Source organism: Maylandia zebra, linkage group LG22 (assembly GCF_041146795.1).
Source record: "Maylandia zebra isolate NMK-2024a linkage group LG22, Mzebra_GT3a, whole genome shotgun sequence".
NCBI lineage: Eukaryota > Metazoa > Chordata > Actinopteri > Cichliformes > Cichlidae > Maylandia > Maylandia zebra.
In genome coordinates, this window is record NC_135187.1 from 5,212,738 (window position 1) to 5,239,390 (window position 26,653).

At 43.0% G+C, this 26,653-nt stretch overlaps 2 protein-coding genes across 3 annotated transcripts; both read left to right on the forward strand.

The window, feature by feature from the left end:
• The first annotated feature begins 72 nt into the window (after nt 1–72).
• On the forward strand, nt 73–18,978 carry LOC101485800 (formyl peptide receptor 2). Of its 2 annotated transcripts, none has more exons than XM_076879424.1 (3): nt 73–158; nt 16,783–16,966; nt 17,793–18,978. In XM_076879424.1, the coding sequence occupies exons 2-3, from the start codon at nt 16,790–16,792 to the stop codon at nt 18,609–18,611; spliced, it is 996 nt and encodes a 331-aa protein (XP_076735539.1). In that variant the 5' UTR covers nt 73–158; nt 16,783–16,789; the 3' UTR covers nt 18,612–18,978. The 2 variants fall into 2 exon arrangements, with proteins under 2 accessions (XP_076735539.1, XP_014266512.1); XM_014411026.2 differs by having other exon boundaries at nt 16,783–16,852.
• A 908-nt stretch (nt 18,979–19,886) lies between these two features.
• Nucleotides 19,887–26,358, forward strand: LOC112430264 (C3a anaphylatoxin chemotactic receptor). The gene is made up of 3 exons (XM_024798503.1): nt 19,887–19,959; nt 21,806–21,989; nt 25,370–26,358. Exons 2-3 carry the CDS (start codon nt 21,813–21,815, stop codon nt 26,186–26,188), a joined length of 996 nt encoding a protein of 331 aa, XP_024654271.1. The 5' UTR covers nt 19,887–19,959; nt 21,806–21,812; the 3' UTR covers nt 26,189–26,358.
• Nucleotides 26,359–26,653: the final 295 nt, after the last annotated feature.

Genomic DNA, 26,653 nt, shown 5'->3' on the forward strand with positions numbered 1-26,653 from the left:
TTGTGTCTCATTCCCTCGTTATCCTTCTGTGTATTTAAACCTCGTGTCTGCCTCTGTTAGTTGCTGGTTCGTCTGTGTTATTTGGTGTTTTCTTGTCTGTGAATCTCCCGCTGGCATCCTGTGAATTCTCCCTGCAAGTTGCTTTCTCTCGTGTTCAGGTTTGTTGTTTAGGTTTTAGTTTTCCCAGTGTAGTGTATTTTTAACTTTGGTTTTTCGCCTTTTGTTTGTTATCACTCGGGTTCTGTGTCAATAAAGCCCTCTCACTTCACTGCATATCTGCATCTTGGGTCCTTTGTTAAATCCACACGGCTTGCTCCGGCAACTAGTGATGGGCAGATGAAGCTTCCTGAAGCACTGAAGCTTTTCATCCAATTGGTTCACCCCAGCGCAAAGCGTCTTGAAGCTTCATTTGCTCTAGTAGGACATCTACAGGACGTAAAAATATTAGTTGGCATGAATTTGACGGGTGTGGCCTTTCGCACACAGCCTGTAAATGTCAACAACAAAAGGAGTGTGTAAAACATGTATATCGTAGTGATGGCAGTATACTGTGTATATTTATAGTGGCAGTATGGAAAATGATCATTTGGAAATGCTTAAAATGGAAATGATCATTTACTGTGAGGTGTGGTTGTGGTGTGGACAGTGGTTGTGCTTTTGTAACGTTGAGGTATGGACAGCTACACACTGAGGCTTTGAGCCTCAGTCCTGCCTGTTCACATTTTATTCTGTAAAAACTAAATTTTCACTGCTTTTATGACCTTTTTAGTGGGGAGAACATAGCTAGGATTTAATGATTTATCAAATCTTTTAAATCCTTTGTCCTCCACAATGCTAAATGGCTGGGAGTCCTCAATCACCATGCTGACCAGGTCTTCATCTATTTGAGATTGTTCTCCTGAGGAAAGACAACAAAAACAAAGCGCTAATATAAATATCACACACGTAACTTATTACAGTTGTATAATATTGTTATATCATTTAGTTACATTACTGCATGCTATATTATCATTTGATGGCTCACCTGGTCTTGCTCCACAATCGGTGTTCCCCTTATTCTCATGCAAAGCTCTGTAGTGCCTAAGCATGGATGAGGTGTTGTTGTTATATCCCAGCTCCCTGGCACATAGCAAACACTTCACCTTGTACAAAAGTAAAGGCGCTTAACATAAATTGTATTGCACCATCAGTATTATGAAAATACATCTTCTGTAGAAATTTACATACCTTGTTGGGAGATATAAGATCAAAATGTTCCCACACAGGGGAGGACATCCTCCTCTTCTTAGCTGGCTCCATTCTCTCCTGACTTTCTCTCCTCACTCTCATAAACCTCCAAACTGTCTCCAAACTCACTAACTGCAACTCTCCATCAAACACCCACATTTTGAATGAAGTCTGAGGGGTTTATATTGCTGTCAAAGGTTCGGCAAAGTTCGAACCACTTCCTGAACCAGTCACGTGGTACAGCCGGGCAACGAGGCTTCGGACGTCATTTTCAGCTCCTCCCATAAATGAAGTGTAGCGCCTCTACTCAGGACCAGTACACTCTCACGTCAAATAGAGACCCTAGACATCTTTCTAGGTTCAGGAGGAGGTTTTGTTTTGGGGACTCACAAAAGGAGTTGGCTTGGAAGTGAATAACTGGGACCTTTATTGCCTCAGTACCATTTATATACATATACAACACAATAACCCAAATTGCACACTAATAGTGCATTTTAAAGGTGAATACATGTAAAACAAAACAAAATAAAGACATTTAAATGGAAGATTTATACTGAACAGTATCAGAGCTCTTGGGAATGAATGAAACAGATTAAAGTGTTCCTGTTGTGAAGTTTGAATTGTCCAGTCTGAATTGTCCTTTAAAGTCGTTGAAAACCCAAACAGGTGTACTGTAGGGGAATTGTCAGTGTGCAAACCCTATTATCCGGGTAGGAAAAGTAGTGCATAGGGCTTATCTGTAATCCAGGGTTGCTTGAATCAGTTTCTCAGGCAAATCCCACAATCCGATCGCATGGCTGGCCACACCATTTCACGATCATCCAGGATCTCATTTGGGCTGTTCTCGCCGTCAGTGGTTCTCCAGAATCCTTCTAGTAGTTCAAAAAAACCAATCTACACAAACAGTGCAGAACAATCAATTTCTTTTCCCATTTTGTGTTCTTAACATGAGCTCATTAACTTCTTTTCCAAATGTATTAATCACAAATGGCATTCCCTTTAGCTTTACCAAGTTACAAGAGTTACAGTAACTTGTTTGTACCAGTATCAACAATTTTATCAAAATTATATCACAACAAAGAACATCAGCAGCTTAAACAGTAATGTAAACAGTCATAGCAATGAAAGTGACATTCATCCTTAAGGCTTACAAGAAAATGTAACTTAATTCAGTGCAAATACTATTAAACTTGAAATATGCTCATATCTATTAAGACATAACCATTCTAATATAAACAGAGCTATTGCTTCTACTTGAATACCTCCCCGATCGGAATATGGCTTCAGCGGGGTGGGGTGGCTAACAGCTATTAGCAGCTAGCATCGCATCGCATCTAGCATCGGCATCGTTTAGCTCAAAGCATTCAACACTTATAACACACTGTAAAGAACAACAGGAGAAGTGAAACAACACGCCAGATTCTCATAGCTCCCGATTGGTTTTTGTTCAAAGGTTTCTGAGCTGAATCGGCTAGTGAAATACATTATCTAACTTAACAGGTAGCTAACGAAAGCACGTGACTCACCGGGATTTTCAGACACAAATAACTTGACAGACGTTATTCCCTTTGTGGTCAGAGTTCGGGGCCTAATAAAAGAGTACCTTATTAGCATTTATACGTAAAACAATCTGGTCTCATTAACCGGGTTGCAGTATTGCATACCAAGATACTTTTTCCATGCGCTCCGACACGTACTTGACCGCCATCAGAGGGAAGATCTCACAGGAAGAGAGAGGTAATACTTCCTGCGCACTAGACGCAAGGTCGTCAGAACACAAGACTGCATCACAGCGCCCCCTTGTGACAATAACAGGCTATAGCCTTAGATTACAAAAAGGGATTTTGCAGCCCTGTATTTCACATGGGTTACACCCTCCCCCTTTGACCCAGCATGAGCCCCTTCATGCGTCACGCTGTGGTCTACAGATGAACTCTCATAGTCACCTATTGTATAAAGTGCTTGGTTAAAGCTCTCTATGAGGCTCTGCGCAAAGGAAATTAAGGGATTTCCCAACTCAGGATAATGGAAGCGCCTTGGTGGTCGACGTGTCCTTTCTGACTTACGAACATGGTCATTTTTTTCTCCACTGTCAACAGTTTCCTTATGCTCCAGAGCTACCTCAGGGGTTTGTGGGTTCAGATCAATGGTTTCCGTAGCTATAGGAGCCTCTACATCAATGGACGGTACATCAATGCTGTCTTCGGCCACAGCTGATTTTTGATTAGTCATAGTTGGTAAAGTTACATCGTCTTCAGTAGGGTGTTGCTCAGCCACAACATCTGGCTCCTCTCCTTCAGCTACTTCAGGAGGTACCCCTACAGGCTCTGCAGGCAGCAAAGGGGAGCTGCCTCTGCAAGGCTCATTCTGAGGCTGAGGGTTTACACAGTCTGCTGGCGTAGCTGGTATACAACTACCCTCCGGTACTGTTTTTCCGGTTTGCTGTCGTCTCTTCGGGATTTCAAACACCTGAACCAACTTTCCAGGAATGACAGAAGACTGCCTAGGATAGACAGGTGAGTCGTCTTCAGATTCTGATTGCTCCTCCAGTAACAGAGGCTGACTGCGCCTCGTTCTTGGCCTGCAACTCTTTGGCTTGACCTGGTCAACTTCCTCAGCTTCAGATAAGTCACCACAAGGGAGTAAGAGATCCCTGTGAAGAGTTCGAATAGGACCATCTCCATTCATAGGCTGTACAACATACACAGGTAGGTCTACCATCTTTTCCACCACTCTGTACATGGTTGACTCCCACTTATCTGCAAGTTTGTGTTTATTCCGAAGTCGCAGGTTCCGCACTAGCACTTGATCACCTTTCTCCAAAGTTGACTCCCTGACAGTTTTGTCAAAACGGCGTTTATTCCGTTCAGCAACCTTCTGAGAGTTTTTGGCAGCGATCTGATAGCTCTCTTGAAGGCGAGCCTTCAGAGCTCTCACATACTGAGAGTGAGATGTAGGAGAGCCATCTTTAACTGGCAGGCAGAATGCAATATCCACGGGAAGCCTCGGCTGGCGACCAAACATTAACTCGTATGGGCTAAACCCAGTGGTCTCGTTCTTGGTGCAATTATAGGCGTGAGTTAGTGGTTTCACATAATCGCGCCAATGAGTTTTCTCTTTGTCTTGTAGAGTTCCTAACATGCCAAGAAGAGTTCGGTTGAACCGTTCAACTGGGTTTCCCCGTGGATGATAAGGACTGGTGCGCACCTTCGTGATACCAGCTAGGGCACAGAGCTCTTTAATGAGTTGGGACTCAAAATCCCTGCCCTGATCACTAAGCAGGCGCTCAGGAAAACCATAATGCACCAGAAACTGCTCCCAAAGACACTTCGCAACTGTTGTAGCCTTTTGGTCTTTTGTTGGCATAGCAACAGCGTATTTGGTGAAATGATCAGTTATGACCAGAATGTCTTTGGTGTTGTGACTGTCAGGCTCCAAGGATAAATAGTCCATGCATACCAGTTCCATGGGACGGGTTGTTTGGATACTCACAAGAGGTGCTGCTCTTTCAGGAAGAGTCTTTCTTCTAACACAACGTCCGCAAGACTTAATCTTTCTCTCTACATCAGTTGCCATTTTAGGCCAATAAAATCTTGACCTAACCAAGTCGAGGGTTCTTTCCAAACCCATATGCCCCATGTCGTCATGAAGGCAAGTGAGAATGGTGGACCTTAAAGACTCAGGGACGACAAGCTGAAAGGTGACATTTTCACCTGATTTGCGGGTTCTGTAGAGGAGACCATTTTTCAGTTCCAAACGTTTCCACTCTTTGAGCATTAGTTTAAGCTCTAAGGATGCAGAGTTAGGATTGGAATTTGCTTCACCTCCATTTTCTAACATGTTGACCACATACCCAATAATTGGGTCAGACCTCTGATGCTGTTGGAGTTCTACCTCACTATAGGTAGGTATGACAGAACAACCTAATGTTCCATCATCTGCGTAGACGTCTGGCACCGCATCGGTATGTAGAGCAAGGGACTCTACCAAAGTGATAGAAGGTAGGCTATTGTCAGATTCACCTAAGAGATGACGGTGGCACAAGACACTGAATGTGTCAGCTGTCACATCTTGTCTGTTGGGAGATGAAGAGAGATGATGGGAAGCGAATTGTTTCATTCGCTCTTTTTCTTCAAGAGAAGCATAGTCATCATCCACAGTATCATGTGGCCGCCTAGAGAGGCCATCTGCATCTTGATTGCTCTTACCAGCACGATACTTAATATTAAAGTCGAAGGTGGAGAGAGCGGCCAACCAGCGGTAGCTGGCAGCATCGAGCTTGGCTGACTTCAAAACATAGGTCAATGGGTTGTTGTCCGTTAAAACCGTGAATGTGTTCCCGTAGAGATAATCTTGGAACTTCTCTACAATGGACCACTTTAATGCAAGAAATTCCAGTTTATGAGCTGGATACCGCTTTTCACTGGGTGAAAGTCCTCTACTTGCGTAGGCAATAACCCTCACTTCACCATCCTGTTCTTGATACAAGGCTGCCCCTAACCCAGAGGTGCTCGCATCAGTATGGAGGACGTATGGTAATTTTGGGTTAGCATATCCAAGCACTGGAGCTGATGTCAGTTTCTCTATGATTACCTCAAAAGCTTCCTGACAAGCAGGTGTCCAACGGCTGGAAAGAGGCTCTTTAGGGTTCAAGTATCCGCTAGGACCGGGTGTCACCTTTCTGCCCTTCCTGTATGGTGGGTAGCCTTTGGTAAGATCATTCAGGGGTTTGACAATTTTTGAATAGTCCTTCACAAACCGTCGATAGTACCCTGCAAAGCCTAGGAAAGACTTGAGGTCACTGAGCGTCTGGGGTCTTGGCCAGGTTTTGAGAGCTCTGACCTTCTCAGGATCGGTCTCTACACCTTTGGTAGACACGATGTGTCCTAGGTATCGCACAGAACTTTGGAAGAAGGAGCACTTTTTGGGAGAAAGTTTCAACCCATATTCTCTCAGTTGCTGAAGGACACGTAGAAGCCTGGTTTCATGTTCCTCCAAAGTGCTGGAGAACACGATGATGTCATCTATGAACACCAGAACTTCTTTCAGATTGAGGCTGCCCATACACCGTTCCATTAAGCGCTGGAAGGTGCTGGGAGCGTTGGTGATCCCCTGGGGCATACGGTTAAACTCGTAAAATCCCAAGGGGCACACAAAAGCTGTCTTGGGCTTATCACATTCCTCCATCTCAATCTGGTAATAACCAGACTTGAGATCCATTACTGAAAACCATTTGGATCCAGCAAGGGCTGAGAAAGCCTCTTCAAGGTTTGGAAGTGCGTACGCATCTCGTATTGTTAACGCATTGAGCTTACGATAATCAATACAAAGACGGACCTCTCCATTCTTCTTTTTAACCACCACAATCGGTGAAGCATAAGGGGACTCTGATTCACGGATTACTCCTGCATCAAGGAGTGCTTGCAAGTGCTTCCTCACAGCTTCATAATCATTTGGGTGGATTGGCCTGGACTTTTGCTTAAAGGGTGCTTCGTCCTTTAAGTTTATGTGATGTGTGACTTTAGATACATGTCCAAGATCCAAATCATGCTGGGCAAAAACATCAGCATAGGCACTTAGACGCTGGGTAACCCTCTCTTTCCACTCCTGCGGGAGGGGAGAATTGCCAAAGTCAAATGTCAAATCTGGGTGAGCAGGTTCATCAACTGGCTGTGCAGTAACATTACAACATTTCACAGTGTCATCATTTTTGGTTGAAATGGGTGATTCTTCATATATCTTTGCAGGACTATGGAGCTCTGCAATGACACATCTAGAAGGCAGTGTTACGTCATGCTCAGTTTCATTTCTCACCCATATAGGTAACCTATGAGGATGCTTCTTGGGCAAAGTGACAAGACAGCACTCCACAAAAATTCCCCCTGGTAAGGTGGATGTCGTTGGCTGTTCAACAATGGCACATTCACCAGCACTGCTGGATCTGACACAGCCTTCAAGGAGGACCCTCCCTTGAGCTGGTACTACGTGTTGCACCTTGCCCTTAAGAGTTACAAAGCCATCGTTTCCGGCTAGGTTTATCTCTCTCCTGACCTTGAGTGTACGGAGGATCTGCCTGTAGCCATAGACCGACGACAAATCATTGGGATCTTTACCTTGACAATATTCGTCGTACAGAACATCAAGTGCATTTGTCCCAATCAGCACAGGCAAGTCACAGTTAGAGCGTAAGTCAGGTACTACTAAAGCAAGGCTAGAAACCTCAGGCTCAGTTTCAATAAAGCTTTTTGGAAACTTAAGGCTGATGGGTATGTATCCCAAGTAAGGAACATTTTGGCCACTAGCAGCCTCAACATCCAGGCCACTGATAGGCTGAATGGGATGTTCTGAAAGATTGGTGTTGTAAAATGAAGCGGACACTGTGGTCACTTGAGACCCAGTGTCAAGGAGACAACTGCAATTGACTCCCGACACGGTAACATTTGCTGTACATTTCTGTCCTACAAGTCCCTTGGGTAACCTAATCTGGGGTCGTGCTGCACGAGAGAGAGAAGATACTTTGCTCTGAGGCTCCGGTTTGGGACGTTCATGATTACTTTCAGTTCCTGGTAGTCCCTCCCCAGAAACTGATTTTAGTTTAAAGCTGACATATTCTGTTCCTCCCAGACTTGTAGTTTTTGGTTGAACTCCTTACGTTTCATTTCAACTAGTTCAGGGTTTGGTTCATTGCTGCAAGAGGGAGCAATATGACCATCCTCGCCGCACCTGAAGCAGTACCATGGGCGTGGCTTCTTAGTGGGCTTAGTCTCACTTGGGTCAGATTTCTCTTTAGGAAGAATCTTGAACTTAGGTTTGGTTTTCTTATTTGGCTTGTCAGAGTTCTGGCTTGAACTGTCAATAGCTGATGCTTTCAGTGAAGCCACTTGGGCTTGTAGCTTTGCAAGTTTCCTTTCTAACTTATGTGCATCAAAAGGCACTAGCCTATCATTAACAGCTGATACGTCTGTATCATCAGTGACATACTCTCCTACTTCAAGGGAGTTCAAATGTGCCTTAGGTTTAGAAATGCCTAAGTGCTGTTTCATTCGGCTGGACTTTGCCGCTTGCCGGTCCTCCTCAGTACGTAGCATGAGGAGCAACTCTGGAAATGAAGGTGGCTTGTCCTTCTTCTGCTCAAGCTGCAAGGTTGTGATCAAGCTGTTGTTCCAGCAACCTCTACAAAACTGTTTAAGCAGTTGGCGATCTGAATCATTTGTAGTGATGCCACCTCTTTTAATGACTTTACTCAGGGTTATCTGCAACCGCTGTAAATAGGCAGAAGGCTTTTCACCTGAGTTCTGGTTTGTGCTCAGGAATTTGGCAAAAAGCTCATCCCCATCATCAACAGTACCATACGCTGAGTCAAGAAGGCTGAGATAGTCATGGGGAGAAGCGTTATGACCAAGGTGCTTTACAATGTTAGCAGCTGGTGGAAGAAGGCTCTCAACTATTTTCCTTACCATATGTTTGTCAGATATGGTACAATCTATGAGGTGGAATTCAACATTGTTGCGCCACGTATCATAATCAGCTTCGAAAGTAGAGCAAGGGGTTTTCCCCGAGAAGGGCCTGAGCTTTGCATGACCTTGAGAAGGCATTTCATTGTTCTTAATAACATGCTCAACTACTACTCTCTGTACTTCAGGTGTAGTGAGCTGTTCAGGTGGTAAGTAGATAGTGGTTTTTCTGTGCGAGGGAGTCACTTCTACACTTGGAGAGGATGAGTGAGAGTCATGCTCAGGCAAGTGGGTTAAATCACTGCCCAGTTTAAGAGAACTTTGATGCTCTATGATGGCTGGCTCATCTTGGTCTGTGTCACTAGTGAGCTGCAGATTCTGATTAGGCACTGTTACATTTGGTCCAACTGCGGGATCACTCTCAGTGGACTTCTTCATTCTGGCCAGCTCATCTAGTAAAACCTTCTCAAAATCTGCACCACTCAGTTTAGCAAGCCCTTTCAGTTCAGTTAGGTAAGAATGGGTTAAACATGAACCCCTGTCTGCAGCATACAGCGCAGACAGAAGCTGGATATGATGGACAACACTTGGGTTACGGCTTTGTCTTTTGCAAGGCAAGCTATCCTTAAGGAACTGGACTGGTTCACCTGATTGGAACTCCACAATGGCTGTGTTTTTAAACTGTGCCTCTGTGCTAGTTACTTTGATTACTCTTCCAATAGAACCAAACTGCCCTAAGTAATCAATAACCTCATTGTCAACCTCATCGCCTGTTAACCCTCCTACTAGGACAGAGTTAGGTACTTTGACACCTTCACTTTGGATTACATCCATGTTGTCTTATTGCTCCAACCCAGAATGTCATGGACAATTGTAATGATTTGACCCAAAAGGCATGAAAGCACCAGTTGCTCAACTTCCAAAATAAAAGGAATTAAACCTCCTGGCTGGCTCGCCACGTTTTGTGTAGCGCCTCTACTCAGGACCAGTACACTCTCACGTCAAATAGAGACCCTAGACATCTTTCTAGGTTCAGGAGGAGGTTTTGTTTTGGGGACTCACAAAAGGAGTTGGCTTGGAAGTGAATAACTGGGACCTTTATTGCCTCAGTACCATTTATATACATATACAACACAATAACCCAAATTGCACACTAATAGTGCATTTTAAAGGTGAATACATGTAAAACAAAACAAAATAAAGACATTTAAATGGAAGATTTATACTGAACAGTATCAGAGCTCTTGGGAATGAATGAAACAGATTAAAGTGTTCCTGTTGTGAAGTTTGAATTGTCCAGTCTGAATTGTCCTTTAAAGTCGTTGAAAACCCAAACAGGTGTACTGTAGGGGAATTGTCAGTGTGCAAACCCTATTATCCGGGTAGGAAAAGTAGTGCATAGGGCTTATCTGTAATCCAGGGTTGCTTGAATCAGTTTCTCAGGCAAATCCCACAATCCGATCGCATGGCTGGCCACACCATTTCACGATCATCCAGGATCTCATTTGGGCTGTTCTCGCCGTCAGTGGTTCTCCAGAATCCTTCTAGTAGTTCAAAAAAACCAATCTACACAAACAGTGCAGAACAATCAATTTCTTTTCCCATTTTGTGTTCTTAACATGAGCTCATTAACTTCTTTTCCAAATGTATTAATCACAAATGGCATTCCCTTTAGCTTTACCAAGTTACAAGAGTTACAGTAACTTGTTTGTACCAGTATCAACAATTTTATCAAAATTATATCACAACAAAGAACATCAGCAGCTTAAACAGTAATGTAAACAGTCATAGCAATGAAAGTGACATTCATCCTTAAGGCTTACAAGAAAATGTAACTTAATTCAGTGCAAATACTATTAAACTTGAAATATGCTCATATCTATTAAGACATAACCATTCTAATATAAACAGAGCTATTGCTTCTACTTGAATACCTCCCCGATCGGAATATGGCTTCAGCGGGGTGGGGTGGCTAACAGCTATTAGCAGCTAGCATCGCATCGCATCTAGCATCGGCATCGTTTAGCTCAAAGCATTCAACACTTATAACACACTGTAAAGAACAACAGGAGAAGTGAAACAACACGCCAGATTCTCATAGCTCCCGATTGGTTTTTGTTCAAAGGTTTCTGAGCTGAATCGGCTAGTGAAATACATTATCTAACTTAACAGGTAGCTAACGAAAGCACGTGACTCACCGGGATTTTCAGACACAAATAACTTGACAGACGTTATTCCCTTTGTGGTCAGAGTTCGGGGCCTAATAAAAGAGTACCTTATTAGCATTTATACGTAAAACAATCTGGTCTCATTAACCGGGTTGCAGTATTGCATACCAAGATACTTTTTCCATGCGCTCCGACACGTACTTGACCGCCATCAGAGGGAAGATCTCACAGGAAGAGAGAGGTAATACTTCCTGCGCACTAGACGCAAGGTCGTCAGAACACAAGACTGCATCACAGCGCCCCCTTGTGACAATAACAGGCTATAGCCTTAGATTACAAAAAGGGATTTTGCAGCCCTGTATTTCACATGGGTTACAGAAGCAAGCCTCGATACGTGCATCGCGGAAATGACCCCTCAATTACTCAATACCCCTCAATTATTATTTTTCTGCATTTGGGTCTTAATTCTGCAACCTCTGACATTATCTATGCTTGGGCAGCTGTGTGTCTGACAATCAGGGAGGTGGCATGAATGTGGTTGTAAACAGGAAACAATAAAATAAAACAAAAATGCTATGCATGCAGAAAGAAAGGTCTTTTATGTGTTCATGTCTTTAAAGGACGATAAAGAAAAACACATGATGAGAAGAAAAAGAGGAAGTGGTGTTCGTGTGTATAGTACACAAATTTGACAGAAAGTAGATAACAGCCAAACTTGATGTAACCACAGCACAGATGAACATTAGTGTGCATCTCCACTTCTGCCTCTGTTCACTAAGACTTAACCAACGCCTCAGCTCTAACATCAGTTCAACATTTCAGGTACAAAACTTTGTCTTGCTCAGATTTCTCAATTTTTATTCCTCCATTAAGACAAATACTTGCTACCGTTACTGTAGGGTTTATAAACAGTGAGTTTTCCTGCCTTGTTCACCTGTTCAAAATAATCTTCCTCTCTATGGTATATCAGAACAATGATGCTCACCGTGAGCCTAAACTAACCAAAGAAGGCATTGTGTTTTGTTTCTTTGATTGAAGTCCGGTACACATTTAATTGACAGTAAGTTAAAAAGAAAAAATAGAAAGATATGAAAATTTTCACTGTAGTTTAACGGAGACCACAAGTCTCTGCTAGAAGATTTTGAGGGAAGAAAAAAAAACACTTTGTCGGTACATTCGCTCAGTCACTAATATGTTGTTACATTGAGGATAGATGTCCAAAAATAATTTATTCACTGAAAAATATTTGTGGACACTACATCTTTCCTTCCTCAAAACTGTAACAAAATCCATGGAAAATGACAACTGAGAAAATGTCATCAGTTTGCCAAAGAACACGAGAAGCGCGTTACTGGACTTTATAAGATTGAACTAATATTTTTGGCAAAGTGTGGTAGAGGGGTTTGTGTATCATAAGGATCCAGGAGCTATGTTCTCAGGCCCAGTTGGGTCCCTTTAGGGCAGGGGTGTCCAAACTTTTTTCACCGAGGGCCACATACATAAAAATATAGGAGGGGCTGGGCCACTTACTAGAAATTAGGTATATAGTCTAAACTTTAGTGTATTAAAGTTAGAAAAATCAATTAAAAGTGGTCAAATATGTTATATTGTTGAATATAATTAAAGACAAAACTTTAAATATATTCAACAATATTTAAGTTATTAGGCTTAGCAACACACCTATTAACGTTCATTTGAAACAGTTATCAACATTAACAGACTGAACTGGACTTAATAACAGGAGTGCATATAATTTTAGTAAATTATTCTGGTGAGTGTCATCTGCACTGGGTATGTAAATCGGGGCATCCAGCTGCGGTGCTGATCCGATGCCACTTCAAATCAAATCAAATCACTTTTTATTGTCACATCACATGTGCAGGCACACTGGCACAGCACATGCGAGTGAAATTCTTGTGTGCGAGCCCCACAAGCAACAGAGATGTGCAAACACAACAACACAAACGAGCAAAATACAAGAATGGCCAACCTGAAACTAATAAATATATGTACAATATATAATAGTGTATGCATTTCTGGATGTGTATACTAAATATTTTCCTACGTGTGTGTGTGTGTGTGTGTGTGTGTGTGTGTGTGTGTGTGTGTGTGTGTATACACATTTTTACAAATTAAATAGTAAAAAAATAAAATAATAATAATAATAATAATAATAATAATAATAATAAAATATATAAAATATACAGAGTTGAATATGTGCAAAACAAGTGGCATTTATATACAGTGTGGAGTGCATAATGTTGAAGTTCCAGTAGTGAAGCTGAGGTGTCTATGACGTGTTCAGCAGTCTGATGGCCTGGTGGAAAAAGCTGTCTCTCAGTCTGCTGGTACGGGACCGGATGCTGCAGAACCTCCTTCCTGATGGAAGCAGTCTGAACAGTTTATGGCTGGGGTGACTGGAGTCCTTGATGATCCTCCCCGCTTTCCTCAGGCACCGCTTCCTGTAGATGTCTTGGAGGGAGGGAAGCTCACCTCCAATTATCCGTTCAGAGCACCGCACTACTCGCTGGAGAGCTTTGCAGTTGTAGGCGGTGCTGTTGCCATACCAGGTGGTGATGCATCCAGTGAGGATGCTCTCAATGGCACAGCGATAGAAGGTCCTGAGGATGCGGGGGCTCATGCCGAATCTTTTCAGTCTCCTGAGAAAGAAGAGGCGCTGCTGCGCCTTCTTCACTGTTTTGTTTGTGTGTACTGACCACGTAAGATCCTCAGCCAGGTGTACGCCAAGGAACCGGAAGCTGCTCACTCTCTCCACAGCAGCGCCGTTGATGGTGATGGGGGTGTGTACTTCTCTGCACCTCCGGAAGTCCACTATCAACTCCTTTGTCTTTGCGACGTTGAGGGTGAGATGGTTGTCTTGACACCAGTGGGTCAGGGCGCTGACCTCCTCCCTGTAAGCCGTCTCATCACCGTTGGTGATAAGACCCACCACTGTAGTGTCGTCCGCAAACTTCACAATGATGTTGGAGCTGTTAGTGTCTGTGCAGTCGTAGGTGTAGAGTGAGTACAGGAGAGGGCTCAGTACACACCCCTGTGGAGCACCAGTGTTCAGTGTGATGGGGGATGAGGTGATGCTGCCCAGTCTGACCACCTGGCGTCTGTCAGACAGGAAGCTAAGGATCCAGCTGCAGAGGGAGCTGCTCAGTCCTAGATCCTGCAGTTTCCTGTCCAGCTTCGAGGGAACGATGGTATTGAATGCTGAGCTGTAATCTACAAACAGCATCCTCACATACGTGTCTCTCTTCTCCAGGTGTGACAGGGCAGTGTGTAGTGTCAGGGCTATGGCATCATCAGTGGACCTGTTGTGGCGGTATGCAAACTGTAGAGGGTCCAGTGAGTCGGGTAGTGCAGAGCAGATGAAGTCCCTGACCAGCTTCTCGAAGCATTTGCTTACGATGGGGGTCAGGGCTACAGGTCGCCAGTCGTTCAATGAGGAGATGGTGGAGGATTTGGGTACAGGGACGATGGTGGCTGAAGCAGGCTGGGACTACAGACAGAGAGAGGGAAAGGTTGAAGATGTGCGTGAACACTCCAGCCAGCTGAGCCGCGCATGACCTGAGGACGCGGCCGGGAATCCCGTCCGGACCAGTAGCTTTGCGTGCGTTCACCTTCCTGAAGCACTTCCGCACATCCTCCTCAGACACAGTGTGCGCACTGACGTCATCCGCGGTGCGCACACTGTCCGGTCTCATGGTGTTCGCTGTGTCGAATCTAGCGTAGAATACGTTTAGATCCTCACACAGAGAGGCCGTGGTCTGCGGTGTGCTGGTTTTCCCTCTAAAGTCTGTGATCGTGTTTAGTCCCTGCCACATACTCCGAGGGTTGTCAAACTGTTGTTCCACCCTGTCCCTGTACTCACGTTTGGCTGCTTTGATCGTCTTCCGGAGTTGGTAATGTGCGTGTTTGTAGTCCGATGTGTTCGCGGAGGCAAAGGCGGTGTTCCGTGCCGCGCGAACATCTCCGTTAATCCAGGGTTTTTGATTTGGGAAGGATTTGACTGTTCTAGATGGGACGACATCTTCCACGCATTTCCTGATAAATCCACAGACTGAGTCTGTGTATTCATCAATGTCTCTGGCGGCCACGTGAAACATTTCCCAGTCCGCGTGATCAAAACAGTCCCGCAGCGCAGACTCCGATTGGTCCGTCCAACAGTGCACCGCCCTCTGGGTTGGAGCTTCCTGTTTGTGCCACAAATAGGAAGAATGTCACTTGATCAAAGAGCAAATCTGCATCAGATGACATCAACTGACTTTGTGTGTGCGCTGTGCACAGCGGTGTGTAGTCTGTGTGTTAACAAAAAAACGCATATAAGAAAGTGGTGCACAAAAAGCAGGGTAGTGACAGAATTGATGCGCGTGATTGATATTTAAAGCATGTGTACCTGCACATGCATGCTTATTAACCCACAGGTACTGTGGAATATATTTTTTACTCACCTAAAGTGGGAACGGCATTGCACTCAGTTGGAGCACTGATGCTGCACTGTGGACCGAAGGATGGCTGGTAGGTCTGGAGTAAACTTAGTGGTTGAGATGCGAAGGACCTCTTGGAGATCGCTCATTTTGGTTCTTTGCTCACATATGTATGTTGAGCCAAATAGACTGATATTTTTTTTTTTTGAGTGGCATCATTTAAGTCCCACTTTGTGAATTGAGTCTGACAGCTTCAAAAATATCCATACCCGTTGTTGTGCCTTTTAGACTCTTAAGATCGAGCAGCTCCTCTGAAACTCCAAAGTTCTCATCCACTCCCCACAAAAAAATTAGCAGCTGTCCGATGTCTGTGGCATCAGTGCTCTCATCACATGCAATGGAGTAAAAATCCTGCACTTTTTCCGGACACATTATTTAGGCAGCTTTAATGTGGCAGTATTTTATGAGGTCTCCATCTCAAAAAGGCTTGCCATGTCTTGCGATGAGTTGGGCGACTTCAATGCTGGCTATTGTAGCCTTTTCCTGGACCTTTGAGCACGAAAAAAAAAACTGTTGCTGACCCTGCAGGATAGCTACCATTTGCTTTACTTTCTGCTCTTGCTCAGCACCAGTGTAGGATGCATAGGCCTGATGTTTGATTTCATAATGACGTCGTACATTATACACTTTTCATAACCGCCACAGTTTCAGTGCAGATCAAACAGACACACTTCCCCTTGAATTCTTTGAAGAAATATTCACTCTCCTACCATGTCTGAAATTTTCTGCACTCACTTTCTACCTTTCGCTTCTTTGGTTCTGCCATGTTTAGTAACTTGAGGTAAATTTCTTCTGTGATTGTCCTTTTTGATGGAGCAACTGCCTTGATCAACAGTAGCTCCCCCTGGTGTTAAAACTAGGAAATGCAATACACTCAAGCAAAAGCTGAAGTGGGGGCCATATTCTATTTTATAAAATTTCTTGTGGGCCTATTAAATATGGGCCGTAGTTTGGAAACCCCTGCTATAGGGTCTCCCAAGGCAAATTAGTCATGGATGAGGGGTCAGACAAAGAGTCACTGAAAAAAAAAACAACTTAAAAAACACAAACCCTATGACATCAGAGACATCACTGCAACAGTTTACTCTGCTTAACTGGTCACTTGGGTTAACTGGTTCTGGGCAGTTAACCCTGTCCCACCCCAGGCTCAAGCCCTGGGATGGGGGTTTGAGGATGTTTCTCTATCTCTCTTAGCCCATAGGATCCAGCCTATTGGCTAACCTAAAAGAGCTGCACACATCTGTCTTCCTGTTAGGCACAGGAAAGGCTGTTAGAGGTTTTCTTCACTGTGGTTTAAAGATATGATCAATGCAGAGAGAGGCACTCAAGCAACGCAGCAAAGTTGCATGTTTCTTTTGTGCATAGTTTTTTTTGTGTCTGTCTTAAAGGTGCCATTTTTAATTTTTTCTGTTCTGTTTCTGTTTTTTTCCTTCTCAGGCACACAATGTGTCCCAATGCCTCGCTGCTCACCGACACTCTCAAACCTGAGGATGACCAGGCAACTACGGTGGGCATCAATTCCATAGTGCACAATATCACCATCGTCCTCTTAATGCTCACCGTTGTGCTCGGAATCACAGGGAACTCCATGGTGATCTGGGTGGCTGGCTTCAAACTTAAGGTGGATATAAAGTATATAATATGTTTCAAATACCTTCTGAGCTTGCCATTTATCTTTTTAACAAAAGCTCTGTGAAAACAACAACAACAACAACTTGAGGTTAATATCTTGTTAAATCAAGAACCTGGTATAAAATCCTTCTTCTTGAATACAAGATCTTGAATAATCATCAAATCTTGTATAATCTCTATTTTCGAGATTGGCTTATATCAGAACTTGATCAGGTTACTCTGGATCCTCCTTTGCTTCACAGGAAGCCTCCACGCTTAGTCTGGCTGTCCTATCTTCCTCACATCACCTGCAACTGGTCTTGGCAAATGGCCGCACCTCCCTTAGCTTACTTCTGTCAGAGATTTCTTCCTGTTAAACGGGAGTTTTTCCATCCCACTGTCCTCATGTGCTTGCTTACGTCATCCACTTTCAGTGACATGTAGTCAGGATTTTGGAGAACTACATGGATGCATGTGTGGGGTGGATGAAAACCCCTCTCATCCCTCTGAGTGGAATCGTGTTCGCAGAGCATGAATCTGCTGTAGCCTTCGCAAAGTGACGCTCTGGTGTGCAATGGCTTCTTTGTGGTTGAGTTCTAAACGCGCAGATATTTGAACTGACACACACCAAATGTAACTTCATATGTGGTAATAATACCTAAACCTGTAAAATTATCTTATCTGCTTGTGGTTATATCTTTTTTAACACACTGCTTTTGACATAAATAAATTGGCATAGATAACATCCCAGTCAGGTTACTTGCTTCTTCCATTTTTTCTATTTTTTTTCTTCCTCTTATCTCTTTTCCATCTTTTATTTTCTTCTGCCTCAACAGCTGACGGTCACCAATGTGTGGCTGGTGAATTTGGCGATAGCAGACCTGATCTTCTGCTTCACACGAATCTTCTCTCTCACTAAGCTGTTCTTGTCAGACCACTGGCCTTTTGGCCTCTTCCTCTGTAAGTTCACCGGCTTCTTCAAATACACCAACATGTTCTGCTCTGTGTTCCTGCTGGCTGTGATCAGTCTGGATCGAATGGTCTGCATCTGGTGGCCAGTCTTCACAAAGCGCCGACGCACCCTGTCGGCAGCGAGGGTGGTGGCAGTCTGCGTCTGGATTGCAGCGATCCTCTTCAGCATTCCCTACTTCATCCATCGCCAAATGTACATGGACAACAACAACCTGACTAAATGTTCTGTGAACCCGAAAGAGAAGGCAGAGGGGTACAACAGCACCAAAGTTGCTCTCTACTCCATCCGCTTCCTGTGTGGCTTCATATTTCCTTTTATGGTCATTCTAATCTGTTATACCTTGGCTGGGGTGGGAATCCGACGCACCCGTCTGTCAGGGAAGTCCCGCCCTCTGCGTGTAATAGCATGTTTGGTCATTGCCTTCTTCCTGTGCTGGGCACCTTATCACTGCCTCCAACTTGTGAGAATGATCAATGGTGATAATGATGTGATGAAAATCTGGTTTACTGTAGCACAGAGCATTGCCTATTTTAACAGCTGTGTGAACCCACTGCTGTACTTTTGCATGGGGCTAAAATTGAGGGATAGGTTTAAAAACAGTCTGATGGGAGTTTATACAAGGGCTCTGACAGATTATACAGGTGGCCAAATTACTCCGTGCACTGATCAGTCTTTGGATTGAAGCTCTGTGTTTACAACAATCTTGTAAAAGCAGAAAGGAGTTTGACAGCAGTGGGTGCAAAGTTTTTTTTGAGTAATTGTGATGCTCGGAAGATTACGTGTCCATTTTTTAGTTTTTAACAAATGTAAACTGGAGTGCAGACACTTTGATCTGTCTGTTACTACACAGGAAATCAAATTATTATTATTTTTATTACTTTCATTGTATTGTGAAGAAGGCACCAAGATCGTAAATGTTGCTCAAAAAATGTACATATGTATATAATATGTTATAGATCTTGATTTTTTTCTTTAACATAGTAGACCATTTTTTAAATGCCTTCAAATTTATGAAAGAGTATTATTCTTTGATATCTATTGTCCATCAATGCAACTTGTAATCTCTATGACTGTTGGAACAATTTACTCAAACAATATCTAAAAATCAAATAAATTATGTATATGTATATATTCGTGTCTCTGTGTGTGTGGTTTCAAAGTTCGTCTCATAACCATCTGACGCCTGACATACAGTTTTTATGTTATTTGGGGCCGTTACTACTGAAACGTTTCCACACACACTACTGAAAACCAAGGCGTTTCAGGTGAACAGGACAGTGACCAAAGACAAACTAGCATATTTCAAAATGCAGATAAGTGCTAAGGCCTAAGCCTCAGCAGATACCATCAGAACTCTGTTGAATCCAACAGCTATGGGGCAGCAACCTGTTGCAGCTACAAGTGTGGATGTGCTGGATAGTCATCACTGATCAATGGCCATGAGCACCATTCACACAGAGTTGGGGAATCGCTACAATCACAGCATTGTAAGATGGTGAATGATGTACCCAATGCCCAATATATTTTCTCAGAAATGACGGATTTATGTGACTGAGGACATCATTTCCTGTTTGATTTCAGAAACCACATTTTTACTCAACAGCTCTTTTCTTTTGAAATGCTACTGTTTTTGCCTCCACTGGTAAAATCTCTGGTAAAGAGATTTATGTTCAAATGTGCCACGTCCCCACTGTCTGTGTTCAACATTTTCATCTTTATATTATTCTTGTGACTTGAGCTAATCCTGCAGGATCTAACAGCCATCTATGTGTGTGAGTGACAAACGGGCAAGTGATATAAGTGTGTTTCTGTGTAAACTAAAGTGACACAACGCTATGCAAAAACCAGGACAAAGTCAGAAACAGTGAAAAAAGGAAGCTGTGTGCGTGTGAGTGACATAACAGAAACTAACGGTAATAAAGCTATAGTTCCCATGACAGACATCGTTAGATTGCCTTTTCACTTCTTCCTCTTATCACTAAGACTGAAGCAGCTCACCACAGCTCTGTGAGAGCAGTTTAATATTTCAGGTAAGAAAATAATTCTGGGTTAGATTTCTCTTATCAGATTGTTGTTTGATATTTGGACTGTGGTCAGGTGATGGGATTTGATTTTTGTGCCATTCATGGTTTTGTCCACTACACCGGAATGCGAATAACAAAATATTTTCACAGAACTTACAAAGGATTCCCTCTTTGATTGCAGAAACCACATTTTAACTTAACAGCTCTTTTCCTTTGAGCTGCTACTGTTTATTAACTTTCTGAACAAATCTTGTTTTTACCAACAACAGTGTTGTTAACATCTTTATCTTATCTTTTTGGCTCTTTGGGGGAATTTTATGTCATTTAGGACTACTGTAGAACATTATTTACTCCTTTAAGCTCTCACAGCAAGAGTTTTTAAAAAAAAAAATCTTGCATTAACCTCCAAACATGTAGAAAGTGTCATGAAAAAAGAATTCCTAAATCTTTGGAAACTCTAGCTGAAAGGACTGATATTTAATTTCCAACTCCTATGAAGACTGGAGAAGAATGTTTTCAACTACAAATAATCCATCAGTCAGGGTTGAACCTTGAAAGAGGCTGTACTTTTTTTTTTACAATGCTTACAAGTAATCGATGTGCAATTGTGAGCAGTGTAAGGAGCACCCATATGTAGGGCAAGAAGTCCCCTCATATGAAGCAAAGTAGAAGCCGGTCACAGCCAGCTGGCTGGTGTGAGGTGTGGATGAATGCGGACAACGAAGGTGGGACTGAACTTAGCAAAAAGTGAGCCTTTATTGTGGCTGATGAGAAACATAAATGAAATGAGGAAACCAGCTAGATGAGAACTAACATAAAAACTTAAACCGGGAAGAACTAAATGCATGGAACCTGAAATACTTGGAGGCATGGAGACACATAGAAAACTGTGCCGGACAAACACAGGGAAACTCGCACAATATATAAACTTGAGGGTGACGAGGGAACACATGGGAGCGCAGCTGGGACAGTAGACATAATGACATCGCAAAGTAACACAGAACACACTGAACACGGGATGAAAGACTGTCAAAATAAAACAGGTAATATACTGGGAGGAAGACTAAAACACACAGGTTTGACACTGGGACCTGGGGGAGAACAAACATGAGGACAAACAGACTGAGAAGATGGAGAGGGTGAGAGAACAAGGTGGGCTGGGGAGAAAACACATGGATGCACATGACAGACAGGAGAGACATGGTAGTGGGTGGCTGTGGCTCAGATGGTAGAGCAGATCAGCTACTGATTGGAAGGTTGGTGGTTTGATCCTTGGCTTCCCCAGTCTGCATGCCAAATATCCTTGGGCAAGATACTAACCCCAAGTTGCCCTCTGATGCATTCATCAGAGTGTGAATGTGTGTGAATGTAGATTAGTTTGCACTTGAGTTTAGAAGTGCTCGTATGAGTGGGTGTGAATGAGGCATGTTGTATACAGCGCTTTGAGTACTCCGGGAGAGTAGAAAAGTGCTATATGAGAATCAGTCAATTTACCATGGTGTGAAACACAAGGATGGGAACAGAAAAGGGAAACGAGATACAGAGGGAGGGGGCAAGAGATGTGAAGTAAGGCACAAACATGACTGAGGACACATAAACAAAGGACAAGACAGACTCTCACAGGAAACACAGGGATGATAGAGAAAGAAGGGGAAATTAACACAATAAAACATAAACTAGGCATACAAGAAAACTTTGCCTCCAGTTAAGTTGGTTCTATGTTTCTGACTGTAAAATTGGAACTTAACCTATCTTTAAAATGCAAAAAGTCACAAAAACTGCTGGGTGCTTCCTGTTAAGTCATGAGAGACATGCTGAGTAACTGTTTTTTTTTCTGTTCTGTCGTTTTCAGCCACACAATGTTTCCCAATGCCTCTCTTCCCACGCACATACTCACCTTTTCTAAGGATGACCAGGCAACTAAGGTGGTGAGTTCTGGCTTGGTCAATGTCAGCATCATCCTGTACACGCTCACTGTTGTGCTTGGCATCACAGGAAACTCCATAGTGATCTGGGTTGCTGGATTCAAGCTTAAGGTAGATATAAAGTGCAGAATATGTTTGAAATACCTTCTGAGATCGTCAGTAATCTGTTTAACAAATGCTCACTGAAAAAAAATCAGATTTATTCTGCACCCCATTTTACAACTCCCCACAAAGCAGCTTCAGCAAAGACAGTAAATATACCACTCTGCAATAGCAAACTGTGACCTTCAGTCAAGTAAAGGTGACAGCCACGATTTTTGTTACCTGTGCAAAACATGTGCAGAAAAACTGTAACCAGGATACTTTATATCAATATTTCCCAACCTTTTTGAGCCACGCACATATTTCACATTGGAAACATCACACGGCACACCACCAAACAAAAACGTCACGAAAAGCATATTGATAATATTTCCCTGTGTACCATGAATAGCAGAATTGGCTCAGTTTGTCCCCAATATACCTTTTTTGCTTTCTTGTTCACTACTCATGCTAGGGCCTTCATCTGGATTGGAATTTTCTCCAGGAGCCAGGATAGATTGACTGCTTTTCTTTTCAAATATTTATCTATTGCTACTATGCGCTGGTCGTTTCACAGCATGACCATCATGTAATTCCTTCTTTGTCATCTTCTGTTTTACTGGCAGTTGGCAGCCCGTTTAATTAGAGTATATACTTTTACTGCCCTCTAGTGGAAAATAATGTAATTGTTCTGCCCATTACTCACACCAAATGCTTAGAGTACTAATCAGGTGGAACCAGATGGCAGACCTGATCATTTCTCAGGGCACACCTATGTGTCACATCACAGTGGTTGGGGAACACTGCTTTGTAATATAGGGCTGGGGTTGGCAACCCACGGCACATGTGCCACAGCTGGCACACAAAGGGTTAACCGATGGCACGACCATAGCTGGACTGGTAGTGCCATCAGGCATGGGCCAATGGTGATTTTTAATTTTTACGGGCCTATGGTTTTTGTTTTGTATGTTTGTTTGTTTTGTTTGGGGGGGCTGTAACTGTATTAAAATAACTCAGTTGTTTGGTGGTGGCTACGGCGGAGCTTCCACAGGGGCCAGCAGGTGGATGAGGGAAAGGGGAGGCAGGAGGAGGAGAGACCCGAGGCGGCCGCCGGTCCTAGTGTCAGGTGAACTGAACTTCAGGTAAGAAGTTATGACCTGCAGTCTATCTGGGTCAGATTTAAACCAAGTTTAGGTGGAGTTTATTTTTGTTGTGCTGACTTTTTACAGTCAGTTACAATAACTCGTACTGTGAAGCTAGCATGACGGAGTTTCTATACAGCTGGGTGGGCGCTATGATGTTACTGATAGTGAACTTTATTTTATTCATAAGGTTCATTAGTAGAGTTGCCAACCGTCATGTAAAAAACAGAATCGTCTCGTATTCAGAGAAAATATTAAACGTTTTGTATTGAGCAGAAAAGAAACACAGTTTGTACTTAAGCTACAATGGAAAAAAGACACAAAGCTGGAGTCATCCTGTCTTTACGGTGCACAGCTGCCTCTTCTTCTCTCATTCTCTCCCCCTCCCTCTCCTGTTTCTACTTCAATCATGAAACTGATCAATGATCAGCTGATCGGCTTTTCTCTCTTGTTTGTTTATCGCCCACTTTGCGTCAGAAACAGGAAACCGGCGGATGTCGCGCCAAACAACAGCAGCACGTTTAAGCTTGATCAACTGTTGTTAGAATTTATTTAATATTAATTTCTAGTATCAGCTGATGTTTGCTGGAGCCACAGCTGTAAAGCTGCTGGTCATGATGTCGGTTTGGATATCTGGTGAGAGGGAAACATGAAGATGAAACCAGGAGATGTCCTTACTGAATCATCAGAGCTGAACAGGTGATGGAGAAACAGGTTTACCTTTTAGGTCACATGAATGAGTTGAAGGGAAGTTATGAACTGTTTCTGAGAGACAAATAACCCCAGGACCCTTTTCTAAGTAGCTGACAGCTGGTAACTGTGCAGGGGTGGGTCTAGCAAAGTTTTGCCAGGGGGCCAGGTTGGGCATTAACTGGGAGAGGGGGGCACAAAGAAATACTTTTCTTTCTTATTCTCATTTAAAATGTCTAGTTTTTAATAGATAATTATCTGAATCTTACGACCAACGTTTTTATCTGATGTAAAATGTATAGAAATCATACATATACCAACAAGACAGTGTACGTGACTGTCACAACAGCGTTCATTTTCATTCAAAGGCTTTCTGGTTTTTCCTATAATACCTGGTGGGCTGGTCTCTAGTCAAAATGCCTGGGCCGATTTTCTGTCCCAGTCCAACCCTTGGCACGGCATGCAGTGAATTAATCTGAGAGGGTGCAATAAAAAATATATTCAGGAACTGTGCGCTCAGCACCGCGGAAGTACATGCCTACATCCATAGACTCGAGACAGAATTCACAATGCACTTTCAGGACTTTCAGGTCTATGGACCAATGTTTTCTTTTCTGATCAAACCAGAAAGGTTTAATGAGCAGCTGGATTTGTCTGGCATTAACTGGCTGCACACAGAGGATATCAAAATGCAGCTGATTGAACTGAAAAGCTTGACTCTGTGAGGGTCAAAGTTTGCAGAACTATGAACGCAGCTGGAATCCATAGCTGTGCGTGTTCATGGAGCTGCATTTTCACCTGCTGGACATCACTACCTGACAAGTTTAACTGTCTTCAGAACATTGCGGATGCCTTATTGACTGTATTTTTCATTGGTATGAGGAGACCTTAAATTTGCATTTGCATGTTCTGTTGTACAGTTCTTGTTATGGATAAAAAGTTTTGTTTTTTTGTTTCCAAATAGCTGATAACTATTTGCTTATAGCTGCCAACATCTGCGAACAAATATTATTATTTAAAGTTGTTCTATATAGTGTTTAACTGTTAATATAGACCATTATTACATTTATTGCTAATGCAATCATATGGCACATTAACTTCTGAGGAAATTTTAGTTGGCACTCATCATCAGAAAGGTTGCCGACCCCTGATAAATTGTACGGTAAAGACCGTACAATAATAGAGAGAAAACCCTGACAATCAGATGTCTGGACACAAAGACTATAATTGGGGATGAGGGGAAAGAGAAGTGAAGGGAGGAAGGAGATAGGATAGCATGAGAGAGAGCCAGAGTTTAAAGCAGTGAGAAACTCCAGGCCTCGAGGGCCACTGTCCTGCAGCTTTTAGATGTCACCCTGTTTCAAAACACCTGAATCAAATGATTAGTTCATTACCAGGCCTCTGGAGAACTTAAAGATTGTGTGTTTATGTGTTTTTAATGTTTTCAATGGCTTTTAACATAAAGAAATCTCCACAGATAACATCCCAGTCTGGTTACTTGCATCTAGCAAATGTGAGCTTCTGTTTGTCTTCCTCTTGTCTCTTTTCCATAGTATTTTTTTTCTTCTTCCTCAACAGCTGACGGTCACCAATGTGTGGTTGGTGAATCTGGCGATAGCAGACCTGATCTTCTGCTTCACACGAATCTTCTCTCTCACTCGGCTGTTCTTGTCAGACCACTGGCCTTTTGGCCTCTTCCTCTGTAAGTTCACCGGCTTCTTCAAATACACCAACATGTTCTGCTCTGTGTTCCTGCTGGCTGTGATCAGTCTGGATCGAATGGTCTGCATCTGGTGGCCAGTCTTCACAAGGCGCCGACGCACCCTGTCGGCAGCGAGGGTGGTGGCAGTCTGCGTCTGGATTGCAGCCATCCTTTTCAGCATTCCCTACTTCATCCATCGACAAACTTACATAGACAACAACAACCTGACTAAATGTTCTGTGGACTCGATTGAGAAGGCAGAGGGGTACAACAGCACCAAAGTTGCTCTCTACTCCATCCGCTTCCTGTGTGGCTTCATATTTCCTTTTATGGTCATTCTAATCTGTTATACCTTGGCTGGGGTGGGAATCCGACGCACCCGTCTGTCAGGGAAGTCCCGCCCTCTGCGTGTAATAGCATGTTTGGTCATTGCCTTCTTCCTGTGCTGGGCACCTTATCACTGCCTCTTAATGGTGAAGATGGTGGACAATAATATTGCACTGTTGAAAATCTTGTACCCTGTAGCAATGGGCATTGCCTACTTTAACAGCTGTGTAAACCCGCTGCTGTACTTTTGCATGGGTCTAAAAATGAGTGAGGGATTTAGACAAGGTCTAATGAAAATTTATAGAAGGGCTCTGTCAGATGATATGGATGTCCAAATTACTCAGTGCACTGAACATTCTTTGGACTGAAGCTCTGGGTTGAAACACAGCACTGTTGCTGTGCCAAAAAAAGAGTCTGACAGCAGTGGGTGTAGCTAATCTTTGTGTTTCTCTGATTTATCCTAAAGCTCAGAAGAATAAATTTCCATGTTTTGATCAATCTGTTGTGATTTCTCAACGCAAACCATTGTAATGCAATTAAAATGAAAATGCTTTACACTAAGATTAATATACTTGATCTTATATATAGTTACTGTAACAAAAAACTGATTTTTATATATATGTGTGTGTGTGTGACGTTACTTTGTTTTTTGTCGAATGCACATACTGCCTGTGTATGAAGTAGGGACTACAATTTATAAATGCAATGAGTGCATACAAATTCTTTGTCTAAATATTAATAACACAAATTAATAACAGTCTACACCATTAAATCAAATCAAATCACTTTTATTGTCACATCACATGTGCAGGTACATTGGTACAGTACATGTG

Coding starts and splice junctions, on each gene's coding strand:
- LOC101485800 (XM_076879424.1), top strand. CDS start 16,790: ATGTGTCCCAATGCCTCGCTGCTCACCGACACTCTCAAACCTGAGGAT. Junction 16,967..17,792: donor TGGCTGGCTTCAAACTTAAG/GTGGATATAAAG, acceptor CTGCCTCAACAG/CTGACGGTCACCAATGTGTG.
- LOC112430264 (XM_024798503.1), top strand. CDS start 21,813: ATGTTTCCCAATGCCTCTCTTCCCACGCACATACTCACCTTTTCTAAG. Junction 21,990..25,369: donor TTGCTGGATTCAAGCTTAAG/GTAGATATAAAG, acceptor CTTCCTCAACAG/CTGACGGTCACCAATGTGTG.